The sequence below is a fragment of the Actinia tenebrosa genome, unplaced genomic scaffold (genome assembly GCF_029948245.1).
Source record: "Actinia tenebrosa isolate PJP-AT-01 unplaced genomic scaffold, QUT_ActTen_1.0 PGA_scaffold1__47_contigs__length_23844297, whole genome shotgun sequence".
NCBI lineage: Eukaryota > Metazoa > Cnidaria > Anthozoa > Actiniaria > Actiniidae > Actinia > Actinia tenebrosa.
In genome coordinates this window covers 22,204,295-22,231,115 of record NW_028292578.1, presented here as the reverse complement: position 1 = coordinate 22,231,115, position 26,821 = coordinate 22,204,295, and the positions used below count along the sequence as shown (strand labels likewise).

General features: G+C 38.0%; 3 protein-coding genes across 5 annotated transcripts; 1 reads left to right on the top strand and 2 right to left on the bottom strand.

Annotated features, from left to right (window-relative positions):
• Positions 1 to 428: 428 nt before the first annotated feature.
• On the top strand, positions 429 to 15,602 carry LOC116289125 (TNF receptor-associated factor 2). Of its 3 annotated transcripts, none has more exons than XM_089032647.1 (8): positions 429 to 1,007; positions 8,356 to 9,171; positions 9,364 to 9,415; positions 9,634 to 9,738; positions 10,162 to 10,326; positions 10,878 to 10,955; positions 11,116 to 11,205; positions 11,365 to 15,602. In XM_089032647.1, exons 2-8 carry the CDS (start codon positions 9,026 to 9,028, stop codon positions 12,436 to 12,438), a joined length of 1,710 nt encoding a protein of 569 aa, XP_088888773.1. In that variant the 5' UTR covers positions 429 to 1,007; positions 8,356 to 9,025; the 3' UTR covers positions 12,439 to 15,602. The 3 variants fall into 3 exon arrangements, with proteins under 3 accessions (XP_088888773.1, XP_088888772.1, XP_088888774.1); XM_089032646.1 differs by lacking the exon at positions 429 to 1,007 and adding an exon at positions 2,999 to 3,069; XM_089032648.1 differs by lacking the exon at positions 429 to 1,007 and adding an exon at positions 4,993 to 6,841.
• LOC116289124 (uncharacterized) lies at positions 14,859 to 21,967 on the bottom strand. The gene is made up of 16 exons (XM_031696002.2): positions 21,683 to 21,967; positions 20,474 to 20,575; positions 20,188 to 20,325; positions 19,650 to 19,745; positions 19,291 to 19,434; positions 18,834 to 18,929; positions 18,538 to 18,633; positions 18,356 to 18,411; positions 17,640 to 17,738; positions 17,334 to 17,391; positions 17,174 to 17,240; positions 16,753 to 16,883; positions 16,621 to 16,671; positions 16,324 to 16,379; positions 16,106 to 16,249; positions 14,859 to 16,016 (listed from the first exon to the last, which is right to left on the bottom strand). The coding sequence occupies exons 1-16, from the start codon at positions 21,788 to 21,790 to the stop codon at positions 15,854 to 15,856; spliced, it is 1,605 nt and encodes a 534-aa protein (XP_031551862.1). The 5' UTR covers positions 21,791 to 21,967; the 3' UTR covers positions 14,859 to 15,853.
• Positions 21,968 to 25,012: 3,045 nt separating this feature from the next.
• Positions 25,013 to 26,806, bottom strand: LOC116305516 (grpE protein homolog 1, mitochondrial). The gene is made up of 2 exons (XM_031715450.2): positions 26,451 to 26,806; positions 25,013 to 26,125 (listed from the first exon to the last, which is right to left on the bottom strand). Exons 1-2 carry the CDS (start codon positions 26,712 to 26,714, stop codon positions 25,697 to 25,699), a joined length of 693 nt encoding a protein of 230 aa, XP_031571310.1. The 5' UTR covers positions 26,715 to 26,806; the 3' UTR covers positions 25,013 to 25,696.
• Positions 26,807 to 26,821: the final 15 nt, after the last annotated feature.

Here is a 26,821-nt window from a genome sequence, read left to right as displayed (position 1 = left end):
GGTATTTCCGGGGTAAAAATGTGAAAATCTAATATTTCTAATTCTTGAAAGTTTTTTTTTGCTAATCGCACAATCAATAGTCTGCTATTAGTGTCGTCACGCAACGTTCACGGAAGTGTCGTCACGCTCACTAATAGCGACTGCGTAGGAGAATACACAATCAACGGCTCTGCTGACGTGGCCGAGGGTGGATGGGGAATTACTAACGGTTAAAGCATTTTCTAATTAAAACTTACTCATCATATTCAAATGCTAATACGCAGTTTTGAACACCAGTATATTTCTCTGATTTTTATGTTCGCGTTTGACGTTACACTCTACTATTTTTGAAACCTAAAAAGATATAACTAGCTAAAAACTAGTGTGAGCTGCGTCGGTGTTTCTAATGAAACAGTAATAGTGAAAAAGTAAATTATACACCGTGAAAAGATGAAAAAGCTTACTGACGTTTCGGACGCTAGTCCTTCGTCGGAGTAAAAGAGAAAGAAGTGGTAGAAAGGAGTGTATATATGATAGAATAAAACAGAATAAGACAAAAGAAACCAATGAGAGCAAGGTAGGCAAGGAAACAAAAGCAAACAAGCAAAAGACAAAAGAAAAGGTTAGTTGAAAATAAAGCGTTCATTAATCCCGTTGGGACTAAGAGTGCCCAATAGGTGAATAAGCCGCATATTTTTGGTCTTGCGACAATCATTGTTGCCGTTAATCAAAGAAAGACCGAAAACAATGAAGTCAGAAAGAGAATGGTTAGCTAGATTAAAATGGCGGGGAAACTGGTTTGGTGGGATCGTTATTGCGAATATCATAAAGATGATTGCAAATGCGATCACCAAGAAGTACTAGAAGTACTAGTCTCCCTCGCACCGTTTTTAGTGTCGGTCGTCACGCAACGCTCCCTCCTAATCAGTGTTCGGTTACCTGTGCACTGCATGTGGTACACGTGTTTCTCATGTGAAAGAGGAAGCAAACTTCTTCAAGATTTTTAGGAGCCCGAGCGTTTTTTCACGGTGAGTCCTTTCTTGTTACATTAAGTAATGAATTGTAGACGAAGAGTGAGCATAACACTTATTTATAGCCGCCATCTTATGTGCATAGAGCTTCAAAGTTTTATAAAGTTTTATCAAGTCGTGGTAATAGTAGTAATTATTATGCGTTCGGTGTGTGTGTGTGTGTAGTTAGATAACTTTATATATAACTTTAAGACTTACTATATGTTCAATCATTGGTCAAGTTGTTAGTCCTACGGGTCGGTTCGGATCGCGGGTTTGATTCCTGCGAACAGTAAACGTGATGAATAGGGTTTGATTAAAAATATGCCACGCGGAGGGTTTTATCCGGTTTCTCTGGTTTCTCTGGTTTTAAACACGTCAGAGAGTTTTTACACGTATTTTTGAATGTAGTGGTCCAAGTGTGTCTGTGTGTATGTGAAATAGTGGTCCAAATATTGAAAGTAGTATTCATAATTTTTCACCCACTATAAGAAAGCATTAACTTTAGATATGACGTGTATTAGTAAAGCATAAAACCTTATCTTAGATAAATGCAGCGATATAGTGAGAGAACAATTCCGCTTATGGTGTACGGTAACCTTATATTTTCTCCGATGAAGGACTAACGTCCGAAACGTCAGTTTCATTTTTACATACCATACGGTGCTATAAATTATCTATCTATCAACTGTATTACTGAAAACACCGACGCAGTTTACACTAGTTTTCACTAGTTTTCCACCTTATATTTTCACAACTCATTTCTCTTCGCCGGCAAGTGTACGAGAAAGAAATTAACCTGTGATACGATGGCTGTAGAGCGCAGTGATTTTCGCGCTGAACCTACACCCGGGTTCTACACCCTAAATACGGTAAGCGCACATTAGACATAACTGACTTTGACGAATTCGCAAGTTAAAATGTATGCCATTTTGACTAGTTCAGTCGTGACGGCGTCTATATGCTGCACCAGGTGTCTGTCTATTGTATGGCTGTATATTTCAAGTAACCTCGGATCGGTGTGTGTTCTCGATCACACATTATATTGTATATACCACATGGACATTGTGGTATTTCATAGCGAGCCGTTCATGGCGATGTGGGTTAAAATATATTGAATAACTTTTACCGATGGCTATTGTGGCTGTTGATGGAATTTCCAGCATCCAGATAACTCATACAAGCAGTAACATCTTTTTTTCTTCTTTTTGATTTTTACCATGGGAAATGTTGCCTGTCTTGATGTCTTAAACTTGCCAAGGGGGACCAAAAATCCTGAGTCGACTCAAAGTACTAGTTCGGGGATTTCGGGCAGAATGATAATGGTACAGTCATTCTCGGAATTCATTGTCATAACCTCTAGAGGTTGTTCTGAATTTCCGAACGGAATGATTCGGTTTAGAAAATCCGTCCAAAATTTCCATACCATATCGCTGAATCGTGAACTAAAAACAACTTATTACGAATTCGACAGTGTCTGATTGGATGAGCAATAACCCTAGCGTTCTGTGATTGGTTGATGATGAGATCATCCTTTGGCGTGACAATCCTCCCGTGACTCAGTGATGACCATCAAGCAGCAGTAACCATGTCGGATTTAGCATATCAGAAACTACTTGTGTTTTATTTTATACTTGGCTTATAATATTACTAAGTAATTTGTTTGGGGGAAAAGAATCATGAGAGGCCTATCGACCAGACCTTAAGAAATAAGGCAACACAGCAGATTAAATAAACCATTACATACATTTTTGGCGAATGCTCAAACATAAGGGGAACCCCCTAATACATACCATACGTTATAAACAAAACTATAAATTTTCGATGTGAATGTTTTATTTTATACTTGGCTCATAATATTACTAAGTAATTTGTTTGGGGGAAAAGAATCATGAGAGGCCACGAGAGAATTCGTAAAAGTAATTTCAAGTAATATTACCCAGAGCTAAAAAATAAGGCAACAGAGCGGATTAAATAAACCATTACACTTTTGGCGAATGCTAGACATAGGGGAACCCCCTAATACATATCATACGTTATAAACAAAACTGTAAATTTTCGATGTGAATATTCCCATAAGGTAAGCAAATTCTTCTTTTTCGCATTGTAAAGCATAAAAACTGGGAAAACACGTCGAAACATCGCTTTTTTAATGTTTTCTAGAATCGCTTATAGATAGTCGATGTTTGCATACGCTTCTCAGTTCCGCCCCCGCATCCAAGCAAGAATATTCCATGATTGAACTCGTTCTAATAATCCGGGGAAATTTCTGCATAATTTCTGCAAAATCTCGCGTTTTACTAATGGTATCCCTGTGTGTTTAATGATTTGTATGATATTCAATATTATTAGAATATTATTAATGAAGTAAGAGATCCTCGAGTCCTGAAAAATTAGAAATTAACGCAGACATTTTTAAAACCACAAGTCGACCTTAGCTTTAGGTAGAAAAACATTTCCCTTGCCCTGACTTATCTCGTTTACTGCTGTTACTGAATATCTACTCGCAAAAATTCAGACTTAACGTCGACACAGTTCGTTTTGGCATAAAACAAGCTTCCAATTTTATTCTTGATCAAATAAGATCAGCAACTATATGTGAATATACTTTGTATTAAAGAATGTTGTTTCTGTGGCTAGGTGCATCAATATGATAAACATGATATGTCCTTCACTTTCGCTTGTCTTCAGTTTCAGATGTCTTTGACATATCAGGCCTCCGCCATTAGTAAATATCAATACATCCTGTACGTTAGGAACTCGGGAAAAAAAACTAACTTTATGCTTTATTATTTTACTATTACTTTAATATTTTACTTTTATTTTCATAAGATTTTTCAAACTTAAGCCAGGTCAGTATACAGGGACTTCATGTTGATAAAGCCAGCCAAATTTCCGCCCCTCTAGCTGTAGTCTAGTCTCCCTCGCATCCGTTTTTAGTGTCGCTCGTCACGCAATGCTCCCTGACGACCAACACTGATGCGAGGGAGACTACTCTAGCTCAGCTAGATCAGATTCCTTCATTAGTCAAGTTGGCAACTCCAATGTCAGCTTAAAACATTTTATCGTGGTTCTCTGAACGTAACTAAAGAGGAGTATTTTTATCTTTATCAGCTTTGTGTGTGTATTTCTTTTATGATGAGGGGAAGCTTGCGCCTATCGGTTTATTCGGGTACAATTTCTTAAAGCATGTCGGTGTCGCACTTTCGATCATGGCGTACCCTTAAGCAATTGATCTCGACCCTGCAATGTACGTGGACCAATCAGCATTGAAAAAAAAAAACAGTCGTTACTAGAGCCTCTTCTCGAGAGAATCGAAATCTTGAAATAAGTCCCCGTTCAATCTCGTACCAAGAACCTGCGTTTCTTCTGGCGCATGCGCAATTTTCGGAAAGTGAGATAAACGGTCAAAATATGGAAAGTAAAAATCAAATCGAATTAAAAATAAAAGTAAAAGTCATAGTACAAATTAAAAATCGGGGGGAAAATGTTTTAAATTTTTGGCAACTCTTTGAACGCGTGTGCTGTTATACCGGAAGTCCAAGAAATCCTGGTCTCAAAAAATGGATTATGCCAGAGCCCTCGTTCTTCGCCGCAGGCCAGAAGAAACGCAGGCTCTGGGTACGAGATTGAACGTCTTCATGAAAAGAGACATACGAATTTAACCACAGGTAGCCCAAGCTTGGTTTCGGTGGTGTCATGTAAAGGAAATGTATGGGAATTCTTTAAAAATTTCAATAAAATCATTGAAACGTGAAATAAAGCCTCAAAAGTTTACCCGATCATTGAGAAATAACACTTCTTTCGCTCTGTGTAGTCATGTTTTGAATATAGCCCGTTTTAAGGATTTCCCCTCCACCTTATTTCTTACTGGTTGGGCTACCTGTGATGATGTCAAACTTTGATGATGTCAAAATTTAAAAAAGCAGGAGAGAGAAAAGGAAAATTAGGAAAAAAGAGAAAAGTTCAAAAGAAAGAAAAAAAAAAAAAAAAAAAAAAAAAAAAAAAAAAAAAAAAAGAAAGAAAGGAAAAAAAGGATTAAAAGGTTCCAAAATAAACATAAAGCTTTTTACTACACGCGATTGTCAACCAGTTTAGGAGAAACTTTTGCCGTAAATTGAATCCCCGAAAACTGCAGGTGCTGTTGCTAAAGCGTGCTAAAGAAAGTGATCAGCTGTAAACTCGGGAATCGACGCTAGCTTCAGTATAGTCAATGTTTGTGATATATATCGGGTAAAACGTTATACTTACTTTACATCCTCTCACATTCATACTGCAGCATTTCTCCAGATATTTGCCATATTTTAGATATTTTCTGAAGATTTTACGACTGAAGTCCACAAACGTTACCGCTGCGAGTATGCTTGACTTGCGTGACCGGAATGTATTAAACCCTAGAGAAAAGAACGGGTGGTCACTACGTATACATATAGAAAACTGGAAAACGAGCGAAAAAATGAATTGAGAAGATTATCATTTGGATTATTGAACTGCACTGGGAATTGTGATGAAAAACAGAAAGCATGACGTGCGCAGCTGCAGTCTCGTCAAAGGAAAGCCAAGTTGGAATCTCTGTCTCTGCGTGATCTGGCTCTTCTGGATCTCGTGAATCAACAGGCAGGGAAAGGCCTAAAGCCAGCCTGACAGGATCATTGATAAGAGCTGCCGGAGAGTGTTCTTGGCCGCCTTCGTTTAGTATGAAAATCTCCCAAAGAAAAAAAAAAAAAGGCGGGGCGCGTCATGAAGAATATTGTCATCTCAATGTGAAGGCGTCACTGCACAAGTTACGTTCAAGACAACGAAACCAACAACACCCCAACAACCAGTCACACTACGCATGCTCCGAATCTAAGGCAGAAACATTTGCATAGAGCACTGTCAACACTGTCACGGTTATGGTACGTCCCGATACATGCACGGTGAAAAGTGCTCTAGAGAACACTAGTTTGCGCGATGAACGTGCGCTACACCGGCGAAAACCTCTTCCGAATCAGGGCAACAAAACTAAGCAGGATTCCGTTCACAGGCTGCATATTTGAAGTTGATTCACACAAGTGAAGAAAAGAATGAAAATTACTCGAAGCTCGGTGGCAGATCCAGCAATTTAAAAAGGGGGTTCCAAAATAGCCGCCACGCAGAAAAAGCTCCACTGAGCATCAAAAACATGATCGACTCTTCACAAGATCTCACAAAAGGGGGGTTCCAAGGAATCCACGGAACCAACCTGGATCCGCCAATGAAGCAGCAATCGTGTCATGGATGGGTTCAGTAAAGCAAGGCATTACCATTGGACCCTCCTATTGAAGAAGCTGAATATAAAGGAATCGAGTCCAAGTTTTTGGGACCCATAAGTCCTTTCGGTCATTGTACCGTTACAGTCTCTAAGCGTGGAGACGGAACGGACGAGCGAGAGACTGTGAAGAGTCTAATTATGCCAGAGCCCTCGTTCTTCGCCACAGGCCGAAAGAAACGCAGGCTCTGGGTACGAGTTAACAGATCAAAAATCAAAGTATCAGAGTATCAAACACGGAAAACTGTTTTTGATTTGTTTTATAAAATAACAAACGCGCGAAAAGATCGAAAAAAAGCAAAGTCTAAGTAAATTCTCCCTACGTGCCGTCTTATTCAAACTGACCAATGAGCGCGCGCGATAGATTAAAAATGACGGTAGCGTGTTTTGATACTCTCATCAAACATGGTTTTCGACCAATCATAGCGCGCGTAGTATCCCAAATATTTTATAAATTGAGTTCAGTTCTGGTATAATTAAGACAGGTCAAAAAGGTCGCCTTTTTCTTATAAAAAACACCAAGAAGGGTAATAATCAAACTCTAAAGGTCACCATTGTATAGGTAAAGTATGTGTTAAACTTGAAAGACAAGTGTAGACAAGGAAAACGTTGGGTATTTTTAATATGAGCGAGCAGCTTTGCGGCGCTCCCATCCAGCAGCGATAGTGAAGGATAAACCTCTTATCTTTTCTTGCTCGTTTTGGTTATGTAATACAAATGCGTTTTCTTTGGTTTTATATTAAATAATTGTGATATCACTGTAAGATAATTCCCATAAGTCGCTGTTTAAAACTAGCCAGAAACATTAAAGATATAAACTATATTTGCAGACGATGTATTAAAACTATGTTATTTTGTATGCAGCAGAAGTAAGCTTAAAAGTTTTGCCTTCAAAAGTTTGTAAGATATACATGTATAAGGCTATATTTATAGGAAACAGCTTGAGTTTTTTAGTGTTTGAAAGAAATTACTGCATGAAAACTTTATGAAATAGTGATACACAATAAGAGAAACTGAAGAAGACATTTGCCTATCTACAGTGTTATTGACAATAAATTCATATACAGCAAATACGTACTGAATATGATTATTTCAGCTGAGTAGCAAAAGATTCTATGGTTCATTGTAATTTTAATTTGAACTTTAAATTCTATAAATAGGCATTTTTGTAAAACCATTATCCTAATGCTAATGGCTGCAAAAATGGGACCAAAGAAATGCATTTTCAACATTTTACTGAGGCATCCCTGACAATTTGCTACCTTGCCATCTGTATTCATTGACAAGGGCTATTAAGGGACTGGTCAGAAAGTAAAGGGGAGGATAAGCCATGAAAAGCGTCTGGTGGATCACTTTTTTGTGTCTCAAATTCGGGGTTGGTCATGAGAAAATAAGCCTCACATTATATATATAGGGGTGGGTAATATGTTATAGTTGGTCTCGATTTTTTTGTCTAATTTGATAACTGAATATTTATGAACCACCATCTCCCCTTCTTCCTTTCCTACTTTACTTTCTGACCAGTCCCTAAAATGTTAGAGTGCACGCACTAAAACCGTGAACATTAAATAGTACTAATTAGTACTATTTCATACAGAATCCTTTGTTTTCTATTGTTTAATTATCACTATTTAGTGCTAAAAATTAGTATTTAAATTAGTATTTTTAACCATCAGCATATGTATGCATTTGTTTTTGGTGGAAAGACAAATGTGGAAGCTTCAAATTGCTAAAATTAGTCAATTCCAACTTTTGACAATAATTTTAAACATTTTTTTGGCCTGTTCACTAACTTGAGTATAAACTTCATGAAGGTGTATTCAAATACCATAATTTCTAGAATGCTTGGGCTTTGCCTCACTTTTATAATATAAAAAATCAAAAGCAGGAATTGAAATAATGAACCAAGCAACTCCTGCATTTGAGGCTAAACCTGCACATACTAGAAATGAAGGTATTTTTAAGAGCCAGTGAATTGACAATGTAATAATAAACGCAGAAAGGTATATGTAGCTTTTGATATCATGATATATTTTTAACTTTTCTAATTATTTTGCTTTATCATTTATGTTACAGGTTTTATTGGTATATGAAGTGACGAAGTGAACAGAAACATCTTCGATAAGATCCTGCTTGATGGTCGTATGCATATGTATGAAATAACTGGGACGAAAACATGGGATGCAAAACTAATGGTTAAAAAGTTATCTCAGAATCAGATCAAAGTGAATATCTATGACCACAAAATAGTTAAAAATTATGAAGGAAGGCACAATTGGAAATAAGCAGTAGCTGAGCCAAGGACAATACTCGCATAAAGCTACAAAACCTATATTACTGTTATTAAAATAATAGTTAAATTCTATAGCAGAAACAACAGTCATTAACAATTTTGGACACACCATTAACAAAAAATACTGTATATTTTACATTTCAATTCCTTAGGGTGTAAGAAAACTTTAAAATATTAACTTAGATATATCCATTTCGGATTTATATACATAATATATACATATTGTATGTTGTTATAAAAACTACGTAACCTATTGCTATGTGATAGGATTGAGATTGTATTTTAAGAAGAAGGCTACAACACGTTAGATAGTAGATTTATTGTACTTTTTAAGCTTACTTAATTAGTAACCAGCATAATAGACCCATAGTAGAGCTTGTTTGCTACCTGTATCTAAACTAGTAAGATATAATAGATTAAGCTGTTGCACCATATACTGGTATTCTATACATAATGCCTGGTTATAGTCTATTGTCATCTGATCAGGAAAACATATCACCAAAGTATCTGTGTAGCTACTGCAAACTGCTGCTGAAAGATGCAAGACAGACGTCATGTGGACACTTCTATTGTGAATCATGTGTTGCAAATCTGATGAAGTAAGTAGTTATAATGAATTGATGGCATTTTACTTCTTGAAGTTGCTAGAAAAAATATTCACTGTATTGGTTTTGATATCTTTCCATTTTATCTTCTTAAATGAGAGAGCAGGACTCAACTGAGTCTATTCCTTTTTTTATCTTTTCTTTTCTTGAGCTTTTAATCGTGATTCATATATTCAACTTCTTTAGGGGAAATGAAATGGTTTGTCTTGAAGACAAGGAGGTTATTGATCCTAAAAAGGTAAAACATATTTCATGCTTATTGAAGAGATCTTTAAATCATCAAAATATTTCTGTATGCCCAGCCATTTTCTAGGTCACAGCAGATCTAACTGATTATGAGCAGATCATAGCAGTAACTGGTTCAAGGAGAGACTCGTCCAGAGCCGCTGTGCATCTTGGGATTTATTGGGGTTATTTTTTGTTGATAACACAGATGGTATGATATGATATCTTTAGGTTTACCCGGACAACTTTGTACGCAGAGAAGTATTATCACTAGTAGTGAAGTGTGTTAACACAGAAAAAGGATGCAAATGGACCGGTGAAGTCAGACACTTGGAGGTAAAATATACGCGCATCAGTAATATTATGAAAGATTGAAGGAGTATGTTGGGACGAGGGAACCCAAAATTCACCACGGAAATTTTCTCAGGCTTATCGCTGTAATTCAAAAGATAAAATGAATTAACTCTTCAATCTTAAAATTTTTTATGAATTTGAATTTGAGGTTCGCCCTCTCTTGTTAATACCATTTGCTAGGTTTCTTTTTTTCCACGGTTCTCCTGTTTTCCTCCCCCCACAAAACTGAACACACTAAATTCCAATTCGATCTGTGAGTTAGCCGTACCCTGACTTCGCTCAGCCCAGAGGTTGTTTCAGGGTATCGATAACATTTGACGGTTGACACTTACCTGTCGCAATGTCTTCCATCGCGACAGCGTAGCAGTCCCTAACTGAAGTTTTTTATTCGCTATTCTTTCATAGGAGCACGTTAAACAGTGTGAATTCCAGGAGGTTCATTGTATCCACTCTGAATGTGGGATGAAAGTAACACGACGTCAGCTACCAAGTCATCTGAGAACAGATTGTAAACACAGAATGACACAGTGTTCCTACTGCAGGAAAGATGTATCAGTAGCCAAGATGACGGTAGGATTCACTTAGTGCAGTTTTCGTATGACTGTGAAAAATTCACGGCACGAACACGGTCATGACACGACAAGGTATACGCCAGACCAATCACATTGCACGAGAATTTACTCTCCATCCAATCAAATACCCAGAACACGGCATAAACACGGCGCGGACACGGTCACGCCAAGGCCACGGCAATGCCAGACCAATCACATTGCGCGTGAAAAAAATCAGCCAATTAAAATTCTAGAAAGCATCACGGTCACGGCACCTCACGCTTACGGCACACACATACCTCACACTGAGCTTTTCACAGTCATACGAAAACTGCACTAGAGTAGACACGGTACGGAATTGACGGCATCCGTTGAATCAATCACATTGCGCTACATCGTTGTCCAGCCAATCAAAATGCTTAAACGTGGCACTGTCACATGCGATGCACAATGCATCATGGGATTCTTAAACGGCGCACTTTAACTCATGGTATCCCGCGATACAATGCGCGATGCTAAGTAATGTTAATGTTACTATTAATTACATCATTGAATCTATTGCTTTCACAGGAGCATCATAAGGATGAATGCATGATGTTTCCAGTGTCTTGTCCGAAATGTAACAAAGAGGGAATCCCGCGGGACATGGTAAGACATCAGCTCCGTTTTTGTAATCTTTTACTGTTTCAGACCCTACTTCAACTTGATACGGTCGAACGCTATTTTCGGTTTGTAAGAACGGTTATTTTTTGAAATAAAGAGGTTTGTGTTTTTATATTTTACGGTTATTCATCCTTGTTTCTTCTAGATGTCTGTTCATTTGGACCCACTGCAGGGAGATTGTTCAGAAGTCGAAGGACCCTGTCCTTTCTCTGCTATAGGGTGTCCAGTAAAAGAGGTAAGCTAAGCCAAGTTTTTTTGGTTCTCCTTCTCCGTCATCGGAAGTGCGCACGCACCTAGCCCCAGCATTCCTGTCGGTCAGCACCAGTAATTTCTAAGCGCTGAAAAAAAGGACTTTTTAAACGACGTCTTTCTTCGTTTTTCTCTGTGTATGTAGGTCATGAACAAGAAACGTCGTTCCAAACACTTGGCTGAAAAAGTTGCAGATCACTTGAGTTGGCTTCAGAAGGACTATTTGGACCTGAAAAGTCGTGTAGAAACACCGCAAGCCGTGGGTGCACGATCCATGAGTCCTGTGCTGAATTATCCCGAGGGAAAGAAAGACAAGATGATGAAAGATTTGATGGTCAAAGTCGAAGCTCTTATGCAAGATAATGTTAACATGAGGCGAAAGATAGCAGAACAAACAAGCCAGCTGTTACAGATGGAGCAACGCCTGGCCAGCGCATCAGATGTTGAAATCGCTTCTTCTGCAGTGACTTACAAAACACCGACTGACAAGGAGTCCAAAGAATTGTTTAAGGATCTGAGAAAAAGAATCACGAACGTGGAGAATACCGTGGCACAGACGCAGGTGTACCATATTGATAACATCCGAAGAACAACCGAACAAGGCGAAGCTGTTGCTGAAGTGAGACGAAAGGTAGAAGAATTAGAAGAGTCACAAAAGAGGCTGGAGACGCGGATCCACGCGCAGGAAAGTGAAACAGCAATGAGTAATATAGCACTAGCTGACTTGGGAGAAGCCTTAACTGAGATGAAATATGTCACACATGATGGGATCTTGGTCTGGAAAATCACAGATGTGGCAAGGAGAAGAACTGAAGCCATTACTGGTCGTGTGCTTTCCTTCTACAGCCCACAATTCTACAGCAGTCGCCAGGGTTACAGGATGTGCGCGCGCATCTACTTGAACGGAGATGGAATGGGCCGAGGAAACTCAATCTCTTTGTTTTTTGTGCTCATGCGCGGTGAACACGATGCGTTACTCCGATGGCCGTTCAGACAAAAGGTGACACTAATGTTAATTGATCAGGATAACGTGGAACATGTCATTGATGCTTTTCGTCCTGATCCCTCGAGTTCTTCATTCCAGAGGCCACGTGGTGAAATGAACATCGCGAGTGGGTGTCCCATGTTTTGCCCACTGTCTGAACTGGACAAACATGCATACATCCGGGATGACACTATGTTCATCAAGATCATTGTTGATACGATGGACATGATGTAGAAATGAACCCTTCTGCACTTCAACTGTTAAATACATGTATGTACCTGGTTAACGTACTAGTCATCGAAACTTTATAGGTTTACTGAAGATTGATGAACGTTTTGTTTTACGTCTGATAAGAAATCAAGAAAATACTTGCGCACAATGCAGTAAGGTTGGCGACCAACATGCTAAAGTTAAAAGACCCCTCAACCAAATGTTTTATCCAAAACTCTTCAAACGTCTTCTGTTTAACGGCATCTTTCTTTTGATTGAGAAGATTCTTGATTTAATCATGCGCAAGCCTTAAAGTAAGTAAAATAAGATGACTTCATTACATCATCCTTGTAAGCAATGTTATGGTATTCAACATGTTCAAGTGCAGTTGAAAGCAAAGACGAAGGTACCTCGTGTACCTCTTCTCTCTGAATAAGGTACAGGGTCTATTGCACCCCACCCCTGTAGGTAAGGCTTATCTCAAGGTGTTATGTAAATAAGTATCCTTTACAGCTTACCAGCATTTGACGCATGCTATACCATAATGTTGTAGATCAGGATAAATCCACTAAACACATACATAAGTGCCTATAGAAGCCCGTTACCAAGGGCAACACCCCATGTCTACAGCAGCATCTACATACTAGACTTAGTATGGTTGATAGGACAGGGGAAAAGGACCCCAATACATAGGATAATGGCACCATGTGACTAGGGGGGTCAATAGCATCTGTATCAGTGATACTAGACTTAGTATGGTCAGTAGGACAGGGAGGAGAAGGACTCGGTGTTCATCCCATGTCCCAATACATAGGATAATGACACCATGTTAATAGAGAGGTCCATAGCATCTGTATCACTGATACTAGACTCAGTATGGTCGATAGGACAGGGAGAGAAGGACTCGGTGTTCATCCCATTTCCCAATACATATCATAATGACACCATGTGACTAGAGGGGTCCATAGCACCTGTATCACTGATACTAGACTTAGTATTGTCGATAGGACAGGGGTAGAAGGACTCGATGTTCATCCCATGTTCCAATAATGACGAAACTACTGCACAAAAGTCCCAATAGACAAGCTTATCTTGAAGCTTATGTTGCTGTAGAAGCTTTGAATTCAGTCACCCGAATTGGGTGTAAAAAGGCTTTTTGATGTTTCTGATAGAAAAGACAATGAAAGCCAAGCGATTGCAAAAACCTCTGGTTTTATAGAGGCTTTATAAAACTAATTCCAAAACCAGGAATATCCCTCTTGCGATAAAACCCTGATTTTATATGTCGAGGGCGGAAACCATTGGACAAGAGAAAAACGATATGAAACTCGAGAGAGAAAAATATTCTTGTTTTAACTCTTATTTACATATGTGTATATATAAACGAATCAGTTACTAGAAAACTAAAACAAAACAAGAACAAACAAACAAACAAAGGAAATGAAAACGAAAAAAGAAAAAAAAAAGATATGAGAAAACAAGAAATAAGAGAAAAACAACAACACGAGAAATGGAACCAAGTGAGAAGAAACAAAACTACTGCATAATATTTCGTAAAGTTTGGATTTCTTATGAAAAAACTCCAACTGATTATTTGGGACTTGATTCAATTGATATGTTAAATTAAAGTTTAGGGTTAGTTTAGGCTATGGGACGTAGAAAACTAGAGGGAAAAAGCAACACTGAAAAACCTCAAAAATATGATACAAAACAAAATTGACGATAGAACACTAACAATGTAGCAAGAACAGCAATAAGAACAAACAAAACAAAAGAATAACGTGTGTGATATAAGTTCAAAAAAAAAAAAAAACGTTAGAAAAGCTTGCTTTGTTCGAAGCTGAGTATAGTATAAGTCCAGTAAACACATACATATAGAGCGGTTTTCTTATGTGTGGAAAACGGTGCGGCAAATTCGTACTTTAGCCGTACTACCAGTATCTTAGCGTAGCTGTAACTACACGTAATGGGAAGCCATGTTCATGTACTTGCTGTACGTCAAGTGCCGTATGCCGCTTTCACTCATACGAAAACCGCTCAATATGGAGTATTCGTGCTGTAACATTTCTACTTTGTTACAGTAAAGTTGCTTAAAAGTCCATCTTTAGAAGATGTTTGTATTTGTAGACTAAACTTTTCTGAGGATTCTGTTTGAAGTTGGCAACTGCGTTAATGACCAACTGCTACTAGACAGCTGAGATTGATTACTTTGGTCGATAAACATGATGCATTCTGGTCTACCTTGGGTACAAACAGCAATATGAGGCATGATAAAGAAAAGATGCTGGTACCCAGTCTAGACCACAATGCATCATGTTTATCGACCAAAGTAATGGTCTATTTTGCTGATAGATATTAGAGATTTATTATTATTAATTATATTAGTAATTGTTAGAGACTATGCATTGTTACTTAGCAACATATAATCATTTAGCGCAGATTCGTTACGAGTTGATTAAGCACGTTTAATGAATGCTTATTATATAAATTTATTATCATACAATTTAGTTGGCTTTAAAATTTGTATGTTTAATTAATATCTTAAAGCGTGATTAAAAGCCTAAACCTTATTAGAGAAATACTGGCTTACCATTAAATATTTGAAACTTTCGTTCCGTCACGATGATGGACTGACACTTTGATTAACGTCTACCAAAAACTGCTTTGCTTGCAGAAGATCGGTTATTGAGAGCAATTACTTTATGGCGATTCGATACAATCTCGTACCCAGAGCCTGCGTTCCTTCTTGTCTGCAGCGAAGAACCGAGGGCTCTGGCATAATCCATTTTTTGAGACCAGGATTTCTTGGACTTCCGGTTCAAAAGCGCATGCGTTCGAAGACTTGCCAAAAATGAAAAATATTTTCCCGATTTCTAACTTTTCCTATGATCTTTACTTTGATTTTTACTTCGATTTTTGCTTTGATTTAATTTTTATTTTGATTATTTTGATCGGTTATATATATCTTTTTCGAAAATTGCGCATGCGCCAAAAATGGATTATGCCAGAGCCCTCGTTCTTCGCTGCAGGCCAGAAGAAACGCAGGCTCTGGGTACGAGATTGGATTCGATATTTCTAACGGCAGCGTATACCGCGCTTGCTCTCGCGCGCAACAATGCATCGCGTGACATCGACTGAACAAATTTCTTGTAATTTTGTTTATTAGAAATAAAAGTGTTTTCGCTATCTTTTATTCTAGTAATTTCATTGAAAAATATCTATAACAAATAATCTATAGATAATCTCCAGTCTCTTGGGATAATTTAAATTCGATTCAATTAAATTGGTCCTGTTCATAATTCATTTGATCATGTTAATGTACGCAATATTTGTTCAATATATTTACAATTGCAAATTTTTTTAAAGATGCACGATAACCATGTTTTTCTAAGTAAGAATCTCTTTGCGTTACAATTCCACGTCACGTAAGACTGTTGAGTCACGCCTGAGTCGAGGTTGATGCTTGGTGCATTACATCTTCAACTACTTCTAGTTCAGGGTGAAGGTTGTTTTTTGGTGTGGATGGATCATGACGTCCAATGATAGTAATGGCTGTTAAACGTGCTCTCCTGTACGCTCCCATCATATTAAAGCCCATCAACCTGCGAAACAGGCAAAAAAAATCATATCTGGAAGCTTAGAACAAAAGGTTTGCAAAGGATCATGTTTGAGACATGATAAGAACCCCTACCTCAAGCATAGATACTCCATGATGATACAGATACCTATGATAAGAACCTTACAGGCAGTAGGAGCCTTAGATATACACAGGATATATGCACCAATAGGTGAAGTTACCATGACGGCCAAGACTAAGACAGCTTGCAGCCAGTACCTGAAGGCAAAATAGATCTGTGGGTTAGTTAATCCCTAACTAAGATCAATTGATACGTATAGTAAACGTGTTACCTGACATTTAAACCACTTGGTAACCAGACTCGACCATGCGATAATTTGAAAATATACTGCAAAAAAAGGAGTGATGTGTATGTCATCATTTAAAACCTAGAAATACTATCACTACCCTATACAAGACGATCAATCGTTACACGCGCGGGTTTTTTTTTACTTGGAGAGTGCGCATTGTTAAAGGCATTAGCGCTAAAGACCCTCGGCGCCAAGTATGGCTGAACAAATGTTATCTGTTTCAATACACACACAGAATCCATGTTAAACATTGTGCGCTAGAGTTTCTTATCAACTTACCTCACTACCGCACACTTTACACTTCGGTACCTCGTGGTTTTCTGTGGACAGCTGAAATAACAAAAATATCATGCGATTAGTCCTGATACTGTATGATAAATGGTTTCGTAATAGATTCCAAGTGTCTGTTACCTCTAGTAGCCATCTTCTGAGGCATTCATGGTGTACTGCAGCCACATCACCTTTACATTGACAGGGGTATATCATGTCACCTGCATCACGTCGTTCATTGTCATAGCACACCCAACATTCTTGATCGCTACCTGCAACAACAACAATAACGAAAAGAGGAATTGTATCTCGAGTAATGAAGAGTAACAGAGATCCCACTATCATCACAATAAGCTAATAGACTGTTAACAAGCTAAAGGAGCAGTAGCAGTAGCAGCAGCATCAGCAGAAGCAAAAACAACAGCAAGAACAACAATAGCAGCAAGAACAACAACAGCTGAAGCAACAACAATAGCAGCAGCAACATCAGGAACAGCTGTAATGGCAGCAACAGCTACAAGAATAACAACTAGTAAAAGGATGTGAGAACCAGACTGTCTACCTTTTTTGGTTTCGATTGCGTCGTAGGATGTCGTTTGTTTCTCAGAGGATAATAAATTTTGGTTTTCCTATACAAATAGAAAAGTATAAAATTTACCAAGCAAAATTCAACCACAACTGCGTAAACACAGTTTGGGTTGCATGACACAACAGGGACTTACCCCAGACTGTTGTCTTAGTAGTAGCTTGTTTGGGTTAAGAATCCAAAGTTGGTGGGGACTACAGAACACAAGAAAACATAAGCATAAATATTATCCATCAAAATATAAAGAAAGAAACCATGAATCTGAAGAGATGTCTGTAAGACTGTGAAAAAGCTTACAGTGCTGTAATGGTGTACCGTAACTGTGACGGTACCTTATGGTTTTTGTTCTGTACGAGGAAGTTATTACACCTAGTGAATGTTGTGTATCGTGCTGTTCCACAGTTATACATTTGCATGAATTCCATTCAAGTATGTTGCTGACCTTTTCCAGTTCCATAGACAACAAGGGAACCACAGTGCTACAGCTACTTCCAATATCCTAAAGAGAATCTCCAGAACATTTCTACTATCCACTGGTAACCTACAACAAGACAATCCAACAAAAATAAACAACTCAACTCAAGATTTTTATTTACCATCACATTCAAGGAGGTATTTTATATTTATCTTCTTATACAGGATTACACTTTATATTTTAATCTTTATGGGATTACTTTTTGCATTTTTGGCATAAGAAAGTGAGTTTAGTTTCTGCATGCTGTAATTCAAATCTTTTTCTACCAGCAACCTTCACCCTATACAACAAGTTAGCTCAGATGTAGTTTTGACCCTACTGAATGAATAGAAACAACCACTCAAAGAAAGCTGGCAGTTCTGACTAGTTTCATAAAAGAAGATACGATTATCAGTGATTAGTTGACCCAGTAGACCTGAACAGGAAGACCACTGGACTATGTGTTACACAAGGGTGAAGTAAGGAATGTAACCAATACTTTTAAGTCTCCATAGGATGCTGTATCTATAGATTAACAGCAGTTATTCTTGGTAATACAATAAAGTGGGGTTGACCTGTATGTGATGTACAATGTATATCTGTTAACAGAGCTTTACTGTATGATATATACATCCCTTCTTAATGAACACCGTCAGGCCATATGTCATTGTGGTTGGGTATTAAGAAAGCAACAATGTTTTTACCTGTCTTTCCACACTTTACCCATAACTTCTCCCATTAAATACATTGATATTAGAAGCTAGAAAGAAAGATCAATAGAAATGCAATTTAACAAGGGTAGCAACAGCAACAAAAAGAGTAACAATCTCCTTTGATAACAACTGCATTATTTTGTAAATATTAAGACAACATGTTGATAACATACCTGGAAAAATGCTTGTGATACAAGACCTAGTCTGGACATGGTAACCTGGGCACAGTCTACCCTACTTGAGGGTGTGGTCATGAACGCACCCCTTACCTATTATACAGATTAAATACATTGTATCAGTTCAGTGTGCCTAGGGTAGATGGGCTGAATTCTGGGGCTAAAGCATCGAAATGGGAGGAAGAGGGGTTGTAGGAACCATCCATATGCCCACCCCCTCCACAGTCCTTGATAGGATATCCATCCAAACATGACTGACAGATAATGGCAGGGAGTTTATTATGTACTCATACCTTGTAGTAAAGTTCAACTCCATAAATAAGGAAAAATATCAGCACCAGGAACATCAGTGATGCAAAAATGCCACTGAAGATGTTGTGAAGGTAAACCTGTTGATGAACATTCATTGAAAGGTGTGTAGTGCAAAGATGACTGAACCAAAAGCAGCACAACACATTCAATATGAAATAAACCACATCACGACAGACATATAAAGCGTAAATAGAAACCAATTATTGCACCAGTTGTATTTGGACAACAAGCTATTAGGACTCATTATAGTCAGCATTGTGAACAGTAAACAAAACCATTCTTGAAACCCCTCCCCTCACATAGGATGCTTCATATTCCCCTTGTATGGGATGCGAGCCCAGCACAAGTTATTCATTCCCAAGCATTTTTCAAAGATACCAGGTACTAAGATATAGCAAAGATATATGTAACGTAGATATTACCACTTTCATAACTAACCTTAGTGTTATAATCAGTGACTTCTATCGTAATGACTTGCACAGCAAGTAACAAGTAGATGAAAGCATTGAATATTATGAATCCAATGTTGGACTTGCTTAGAAATCGTGGTTTATCTAACTGAAGACCTTCCACATGAAATGTCTGAGGAGAAATAAGGTACATATACATTCACTAACTAATTATTAGGCATGATTATCAAGAATGATAGTCTCTGGTTTTTCTCACTCCACAACAAAGCAACATGTTCTTTCATGCCATGTGTAATGGCCCAATTCCAGATCCCATAGCTGGACGCCTGCATTGTGATGAGCATAGTAGATGCTAGTAGATTAAAATGAACGTGTAGAAATACATACCTCAGCCCAGAAACAAATAATAATGGAAAATCCAGACATGATAATAGGGTAGTATACACTGAACAAGTTGGGTGCTAGCCAACCAGGCAGGTACTCCTAACAAGAAAGAAGGAGTTTTATGCTGTTATCAATAATTGTAATCTTTTTCATCATTATCATCATACACCTTCATCAGTACATCACCATAGCTACAAATTTACAAGTGTTACTTTCTTCTATACCCCTTCACTGAGTAATTTCTCAGATATCTGGAGTTCATCACTTGTCATTCTTACAGTATGCATTAATTACATGATGATGACAGATCGAAGTTGTTTGGTAGAATAGTTGGTATAAGTACTAAAGTTGGCACAGTTTAGAAAAGTCCTATGGGCATCAGGCAGATGCAAGAATACCCAGGAAGATGCCTGTGAAGATAATCACGAACAACTTGACCTGTTTTCTAGCCTGGGTAACCCCCTCCCCACCCCCCACAAACTTAAAAACCTAGATCCCTTGAAGGTGTTTATGCTTGTGAAAGTATTTATCCTCATTATACCTGTATAGAGTGATAGACTCCTCTGGAGCCACAGGCTATGATCATACAAATGTAGAGCATTTTCTGAACTGTTGGACGGCATGCTTTGGCTAACGATGGTCTTTTTAGTTTTCCAAACTCACTCCATATACACAAGACCTAGAATACATAACATACTTGTCTGTTATTAATCACTTCGTGTGGGATGTGTATAAAATATCTTGGGGACACTTCATTTAAAATGCATGGACCATGATATTCAAATATCAAAAATCAAATAACAAAAGCCAGACAAAAGGATACTTACCAGCTGTAGAAAACAAACAACGCATAGTAAGTAGAAGGTTAACCCAAAGCCAATATTGTAACCCAGGTTGGAGTCTGTGCAGTTACCTCCACTGTACCGTACCTTGAGAGGAAATGTAAAATAATCTATATCAATGTTGCAAACAATTCTGATAATGTATATATGGTCATTACAGGAAATAGTACAGGAAATTGTATTTCATTGTATGTAATCATTGTGCCATGCTGTGTGAATATACAGTCCTTTGACTAAAGGTTGTCCTTGATCGGATCATCCCTACGCGCCTAGACTGAAAAGGATAACAGGTAAATTACCCAGAACTTGCGTCATCCAAACTGCTCGCCAGTTTAAATCTTCGCCTTATGCCCCAGGCATGGTTTTAGCAAATTAAATGGGAACGAAAACAGCGAGCTCAAGATGTGTTATATAACATATATGCGGCAGCTAGTAACTGTGAATTAATTATCCCCATGTTCCTTTTCGGTCTAGGCGCGTAGGGATGAAGCCGATCAAACGACAACGTTTAGTCAAAGGACTGTATATCATGGGTATATGAGTACATACTGTACACATAATGGCTTTGTAAGAAAAGTATATGAAAGATTAGTGGTTTAATCCTTTTGGACACAGTGGTATTTGGGAACCTGTCCATGGACGAAACAAACTACAGAGATTATAAATAATTGATGAAATTATATTTGTTAAGTTCATTAAAAGTCTTTATGCTCCAATAGTTTAGTAACAATTATATTTCCGATTAGTGAAGAAATCCAAAGGGAAATCAGCTGAAGAAGATTTGAGGGACCTAAAATAGTTCATAAAGTTGACAAAGAATATATCTAGTTCATGAAGGCGCTGATGTAATTTTGAATTCATATCTCACGAGGAATATAAAGTATACAGGAAGTTTCCGATGCATGGAATTGTCAATATAAATGAACTATCCTTCATTAACCCAAATTTAGCTAGCTTGTACATGTCAAATATATCTCTTGAGAAGAATCATTACAATTTCAATGAGGCATAGGAAACAATTTAATGGCGAAAAAGTGAGCCGTGGTTGTATTTCAAGCTATGCAAAGATGATGCTAGTTAGCTACACTGTAGGAAAAAAAGCTTTTTTGCAACCATAAGGAATAAATGTAAAGACCGATAATATAAAAGTAGTAAAAGCTACATAAACTAGACTAGTTATTTCTCAATACTTACTTCACAAACACAACTGCCCGCTACACAAGCACCTCTGTCGTTACAATTACCAGGACAAAACAAGACGGTTTCGTCCTTCATTTTTACGGCGTTCAGTGAAGTTTGCATGGCTTGTTCCAAGTTAACAGAACTTAAACTGAAGAAAGGATTATGGCCAATTTCCAAGAAGAAACCATAGGTTTCCAAGGTATAGGTTTACACTTCCGATTGTCGTCCTGTTGATGGACATGGCTCTTGCAAAACCTCTGTATTTATAGTCTGTCAAAATGGCGGCCAATAGGCAACTAAACTTACGCGTGGGGGTGGGCGTGGGGGAGACTTTGGTCTAGGTGACATCATTCATCAAATTTATTATGTTCTTTTATTTAAACGAGTACTGTAACGTGAATGAGATCATTTGGCCTATTTTATAGGGGCCATGATTTCTTTTAAGTTTAAAAACTGACAGATTGCAGATCAATTCAGTTTGCGTGGTCCTGTTTGTGCAATTTAACAAATGGACATCTTACAAAAACAAAAACGATAAAATACCTAGCGAAAACAACTTACTATAATTAAAAACGATAAAACTTTTCCTTTTAGCGATCAACTAACGGAAAGAGCGCGCGCTCGTTGACGTCAGCTTTATTTGTCTATCCTCTCTTATTGATGATAAAAAATAACCAATCAGCGCGCGAGAAATTTGTAAGTAATTGTAAAAAGTTCGTGTGTAAATTCTCAACAGTTCCCTACCGCTAGGGAATGTGATGAAAACAGTTTACAGTACGGTGAACCCCCGGTGAAAGCGGGATAGATACATGCGGATGTCAAGGCTGCCATGCGTCATTCCATGATAAAGCTACACTTGAGTAACGAACTATTCCTCATATTTTAGTCATTGACTCACGTGTGAAACATGCTCAGTTAACAGCAACGCAGATAAAAGCAACGAAGTTCCTGGAATTAGTACTGCACCGAATAGAAATTTGGCGACCAGATGTATATCAATTGTTCTGGACTGACTAGCCTCTCTTACATGTAAACTAAAAAACACCGACGCAGTCCAAACTAGTTCTAAAACTAGTCATTATCTCTTACATGTAAAGACGCTTTTGTGTTTCCACGTGCACACAAGGCAAGTCAGTCCAGAACAATAGTATTCAAATATTGGTCGCGATATTTCGTATTGCATTGCGAAAGAGATTTTATTTCATTAAATGCGTGAACAAGGGGCATCGCCTACGCTATGGCTATCATCAAGAGTAACTATGGCTGTATACTTGGGTTGTCCTTCACGAATTTGCAAGATGTGATCCAGCTATTGGAGGGCAACGACCTTTCTCCAACCCAGCCCCTAACCTAACCAATCGCATACTTTAGCTATCAGAAATTATCATTTTCATCATTTAGAAATTTAATGCTAAAGAAACTGTTTGTGAAATGCGGAACTTTCGGTTTTGACGACGTCATGCGCGTCAGTATCTTTGCGTACTGACCGGTGATCAATGCAGCCATCAGAGTCAATCAGTCAATGATAGTAGTCGTATCGAAAGGTTTACTACACTTTATCCGCCGCGGCATAGCAATGTTACAATTCTTTTAGTTTGATTATTGCAGGGATCTTTTTAGTTTTCGTGTTGCTTTAGTATTGTGTTTCAGAAGAATTTCAGCGCGTCCAGAATTTTAGCCGTACAATACCTACTCCTTTGAGAAGATTTTGATGCGCGCAGTTTCGTGCGAAAGCGAACAGAATCGAAGAACATATAATCTGATAACAAGATTTGTATGACAAGATTATGACGAAATCAAAATGTCACGCATATCGCCGGGGAGGCGTAGATGTAGATTTTAATGTAGACTCTAAATTTGATGCCCAGTAAAATGCGCTCAAGTCAGTCGCAGAGAGGTCTTAGTCCTTTCGTAAATCTGTTGACAGTGACTGGATGGAACGATGACCGACGTAAGAGAATGCGCAGGAAGAAAAAGCGCTCATTTTTGCACACACAATAATGTGCGTACTTCATTTTTGTGCCCCAAGACAGGATGAGACGTCACTAAGGCCATGACATGTTAACACACCACAATACAATGGGTGTGTTATGTTACTGACGAGACGAACCACTACATGACTCGCTGGCAAATAGTTTTGGAATTAATTGATCCAGAAATCTTAAGATAGCTTAACATTCTAAGAGTGGACAGAGATGACATGGATCCGTCGAGTACAGATGAACCGCAGCGAAGAACCAGGAGACGAGGTAATAATAATTCTTACTCCGCCTCAATTACAGTTGCACCAGAAATTACTCAAAGATCATCTACAAATTCTCAAAATGAAGGTCAAAGTTATAAACAGCCTATTGATAGAAAAGACAGCAGAACTGAAGTGAAGTTGTCTCAAGGCGATAAGATACAAGGTAGAAGATACAGCTTAGGAGCTTATAATCCGGCATTATTACAGGCTCCAAGGTCAGGAACACTGCCTGTGCCGAGCGGAGCTACGACTCGACGCCACAGTGAAGTTATCTCGCCGCTATCATTCAGAGCTTTACGCCAAGAAAATGAACTTCAAACGAATCAGCGGAGAGGCAGTCAACTAAACAAAACAATGTCTAAAGAGAATGACAGATCACAGAATGCGGCTTCATTGTCTTTGAAAGTGAGAAAAAATGGTTTATCTAACCCTTCCGCAGGGTCAGGCACAGGAGCCGGTAAAATCCCAAAGTCAAGAGAACATGCGGAAAACCCTACTAAAGGTTTAAGAAAAGGTAACCAAAAATCTAATCCTAAAACAAACCAGTTAACCAAGTTAAGTGCTAAGGAACAGCGGAATGAGCTTGACCATAGGATAAAAATATTCAACCAAAATATAGAACAATTCAACCAGAATGCTACTAAATGCAGGAAGATTTCCTTGGAAAAACCCACTAGTCACGCTATAGTCAAAACAGAGCCCCCTCGATCCATGTCTTTACCAGTCGTTTTTCAAAGCTACTCTGATCTAAATTTTCAACGCCTTTCACCGTCAGAGAAGAATTCTTTTGCAAGTCTTCGTCACTGCAGGTATTTGAGGATCCCTGCCCCACCTGAGCTCACCATTAAGGAAATATTCCAGAAGCAAAAAAAGAAAGAAAGAGTTGATAAAGGAACTACATTTCCAAGAAAATAATTCTACATTCGTGTCTGGTAAGTGTAAATAACAGAAAGAACCGCCCTGGCTTTATTGTGGATTAAAATCTCAAGTGTGGGATATCCTGTTCTGTATTTCAATGATCTACACTGTTTTGGAAAGGGCTCCTTAACAGTTGTGACTGAAAATGGACTTTGCAAACAAAGAAAACAAAATAAAAATGTATTACTCAACTTTTTTAATGAAAGAATCAAGAAATACCATTAACATGGCTATTAAAAATACTTATTGTAAAATAAATGAAATAAGAATTGGAATAAGGATACATCAGTTAAGCTGATTTGTTTTTAATGGATTTTTGCTTGAGGCATTGATGGAATCAAATGGATTACTAACATTCAAGGCTACCATCCAAAATGACAGAAAATGATCACATGACCTGATGGACTAAGAATATGTTATTGTAACCTTTCCCACAAATATATAGTACAGTAAGATAAGAAGTGTATCTAAAGTAGACACAACACTAGAAAATGTTTTGCCACCCTGTTGTTACAATCATTGATTGTTTTATGTTATTGTGCCAACACTGTGAGACAAGATGCAAGTAAGGATGCTCAATGTAACAGTGCCTTGATAGTGGCACATTTTTTAGTACATAAAATCAATCCTGCCGAAGTAGCTTTTTTTATTTTATTTTTGCATGCTTACTCTTTTGAGACTTGGGGTTTCAGACACTGAATAAAGAGGGGAGAACATATGTATATCAAATAAAAGTAAATATTATATTACTTCTAGTGCTTGATCTTTAAATGACAAGGGATGATATATGAGAAATGCTATTATGGCCAGGAAAAAACTAGGAACCTCGACAAGACTATAGTGAGTTCAAACAGAGGTTGTCATTAACTTTTTCTCTTAACAACCCCAACAAGAGCAGGTCGGAGAGTTCTACCATTCAATTTGTAACCAATTGTTTGCACCAATGCAACAGTGCCTTCTTCCTTGTCCGGTACATCCAGTTGGAACACAGCTTCGTGCAAATGTGGGTCAAATTTCTCTCCAACAGGATCAACTTTTTCCAGACCATTCTTAGAAAAGACCTTTTTTAACTGTAGATCAGTAAGAGTGAGTCCCTCAAATAAGTTTTTAAGGTGAATATTCTTCTCTAATTCTTCTTTGGGAACACTTTCTGTAGCTTTTTCTAGAACATCTGCAACTTCTAGCAAGTCCTTTGAAAAACGCTGAATTCCAAACAATTTTGCTTCCTCTGTCATCTTGCGTCCACGTTGCAGGACATTTTCATTCTCTGCTAATGACCGTTTATATTTATCCTATAATATGAACATTAATATTCAATGATAATCTAATAATATCCATTCAACCAAGCCAATGTGATCTGCAAGTTACAATCGAGGGGGTAAGAGACAAACTGCTAAATACTCATTAATTTCCCTTTAGACTGATGACATTCTCCATCTGATTAATGATCAGGTGGGGGAGGGGGAGGTTGATCAGGAAGTGGGACCTTGATTTTAAAGGACGACACATTGAAATCATCAGTAAGGCGCTCTTAATACTTCAGGAGGTTATGCAATTTTCATATTTGAGTGAACATAAGCAAAGTTGTACAACTTATGGCATAAATCGTATACATACTTGAATTTCTTTAAGAAGTTTGTCTTTTTCCTCGATTATTTTATCTTTTTCCAGCAGCTTGGATTCCAATTCAGAAGCATTAACTGCCTCGCTAGTTTTGGAAGGATTCACATCAGTATTGGTAGAATCACTCTCGGTAGCAGCTGATGTAAACCGCGTACCAGAAACCAATATACGAGACGATCCTACTATATTATTGAATAACAGGCACTCTGGTGGATACAGCCCTGATCTCAGCTTACTTAAACCCGATCTCGAGATCATTTCTAGGTGATTTTTAACACGAAAATCTAGAATCCTTTCACAAATTTATTGCATCACGTTTAACATGTGGAACTAGTACATAGTGACCTGGCCTTGTGTTAGGTAGA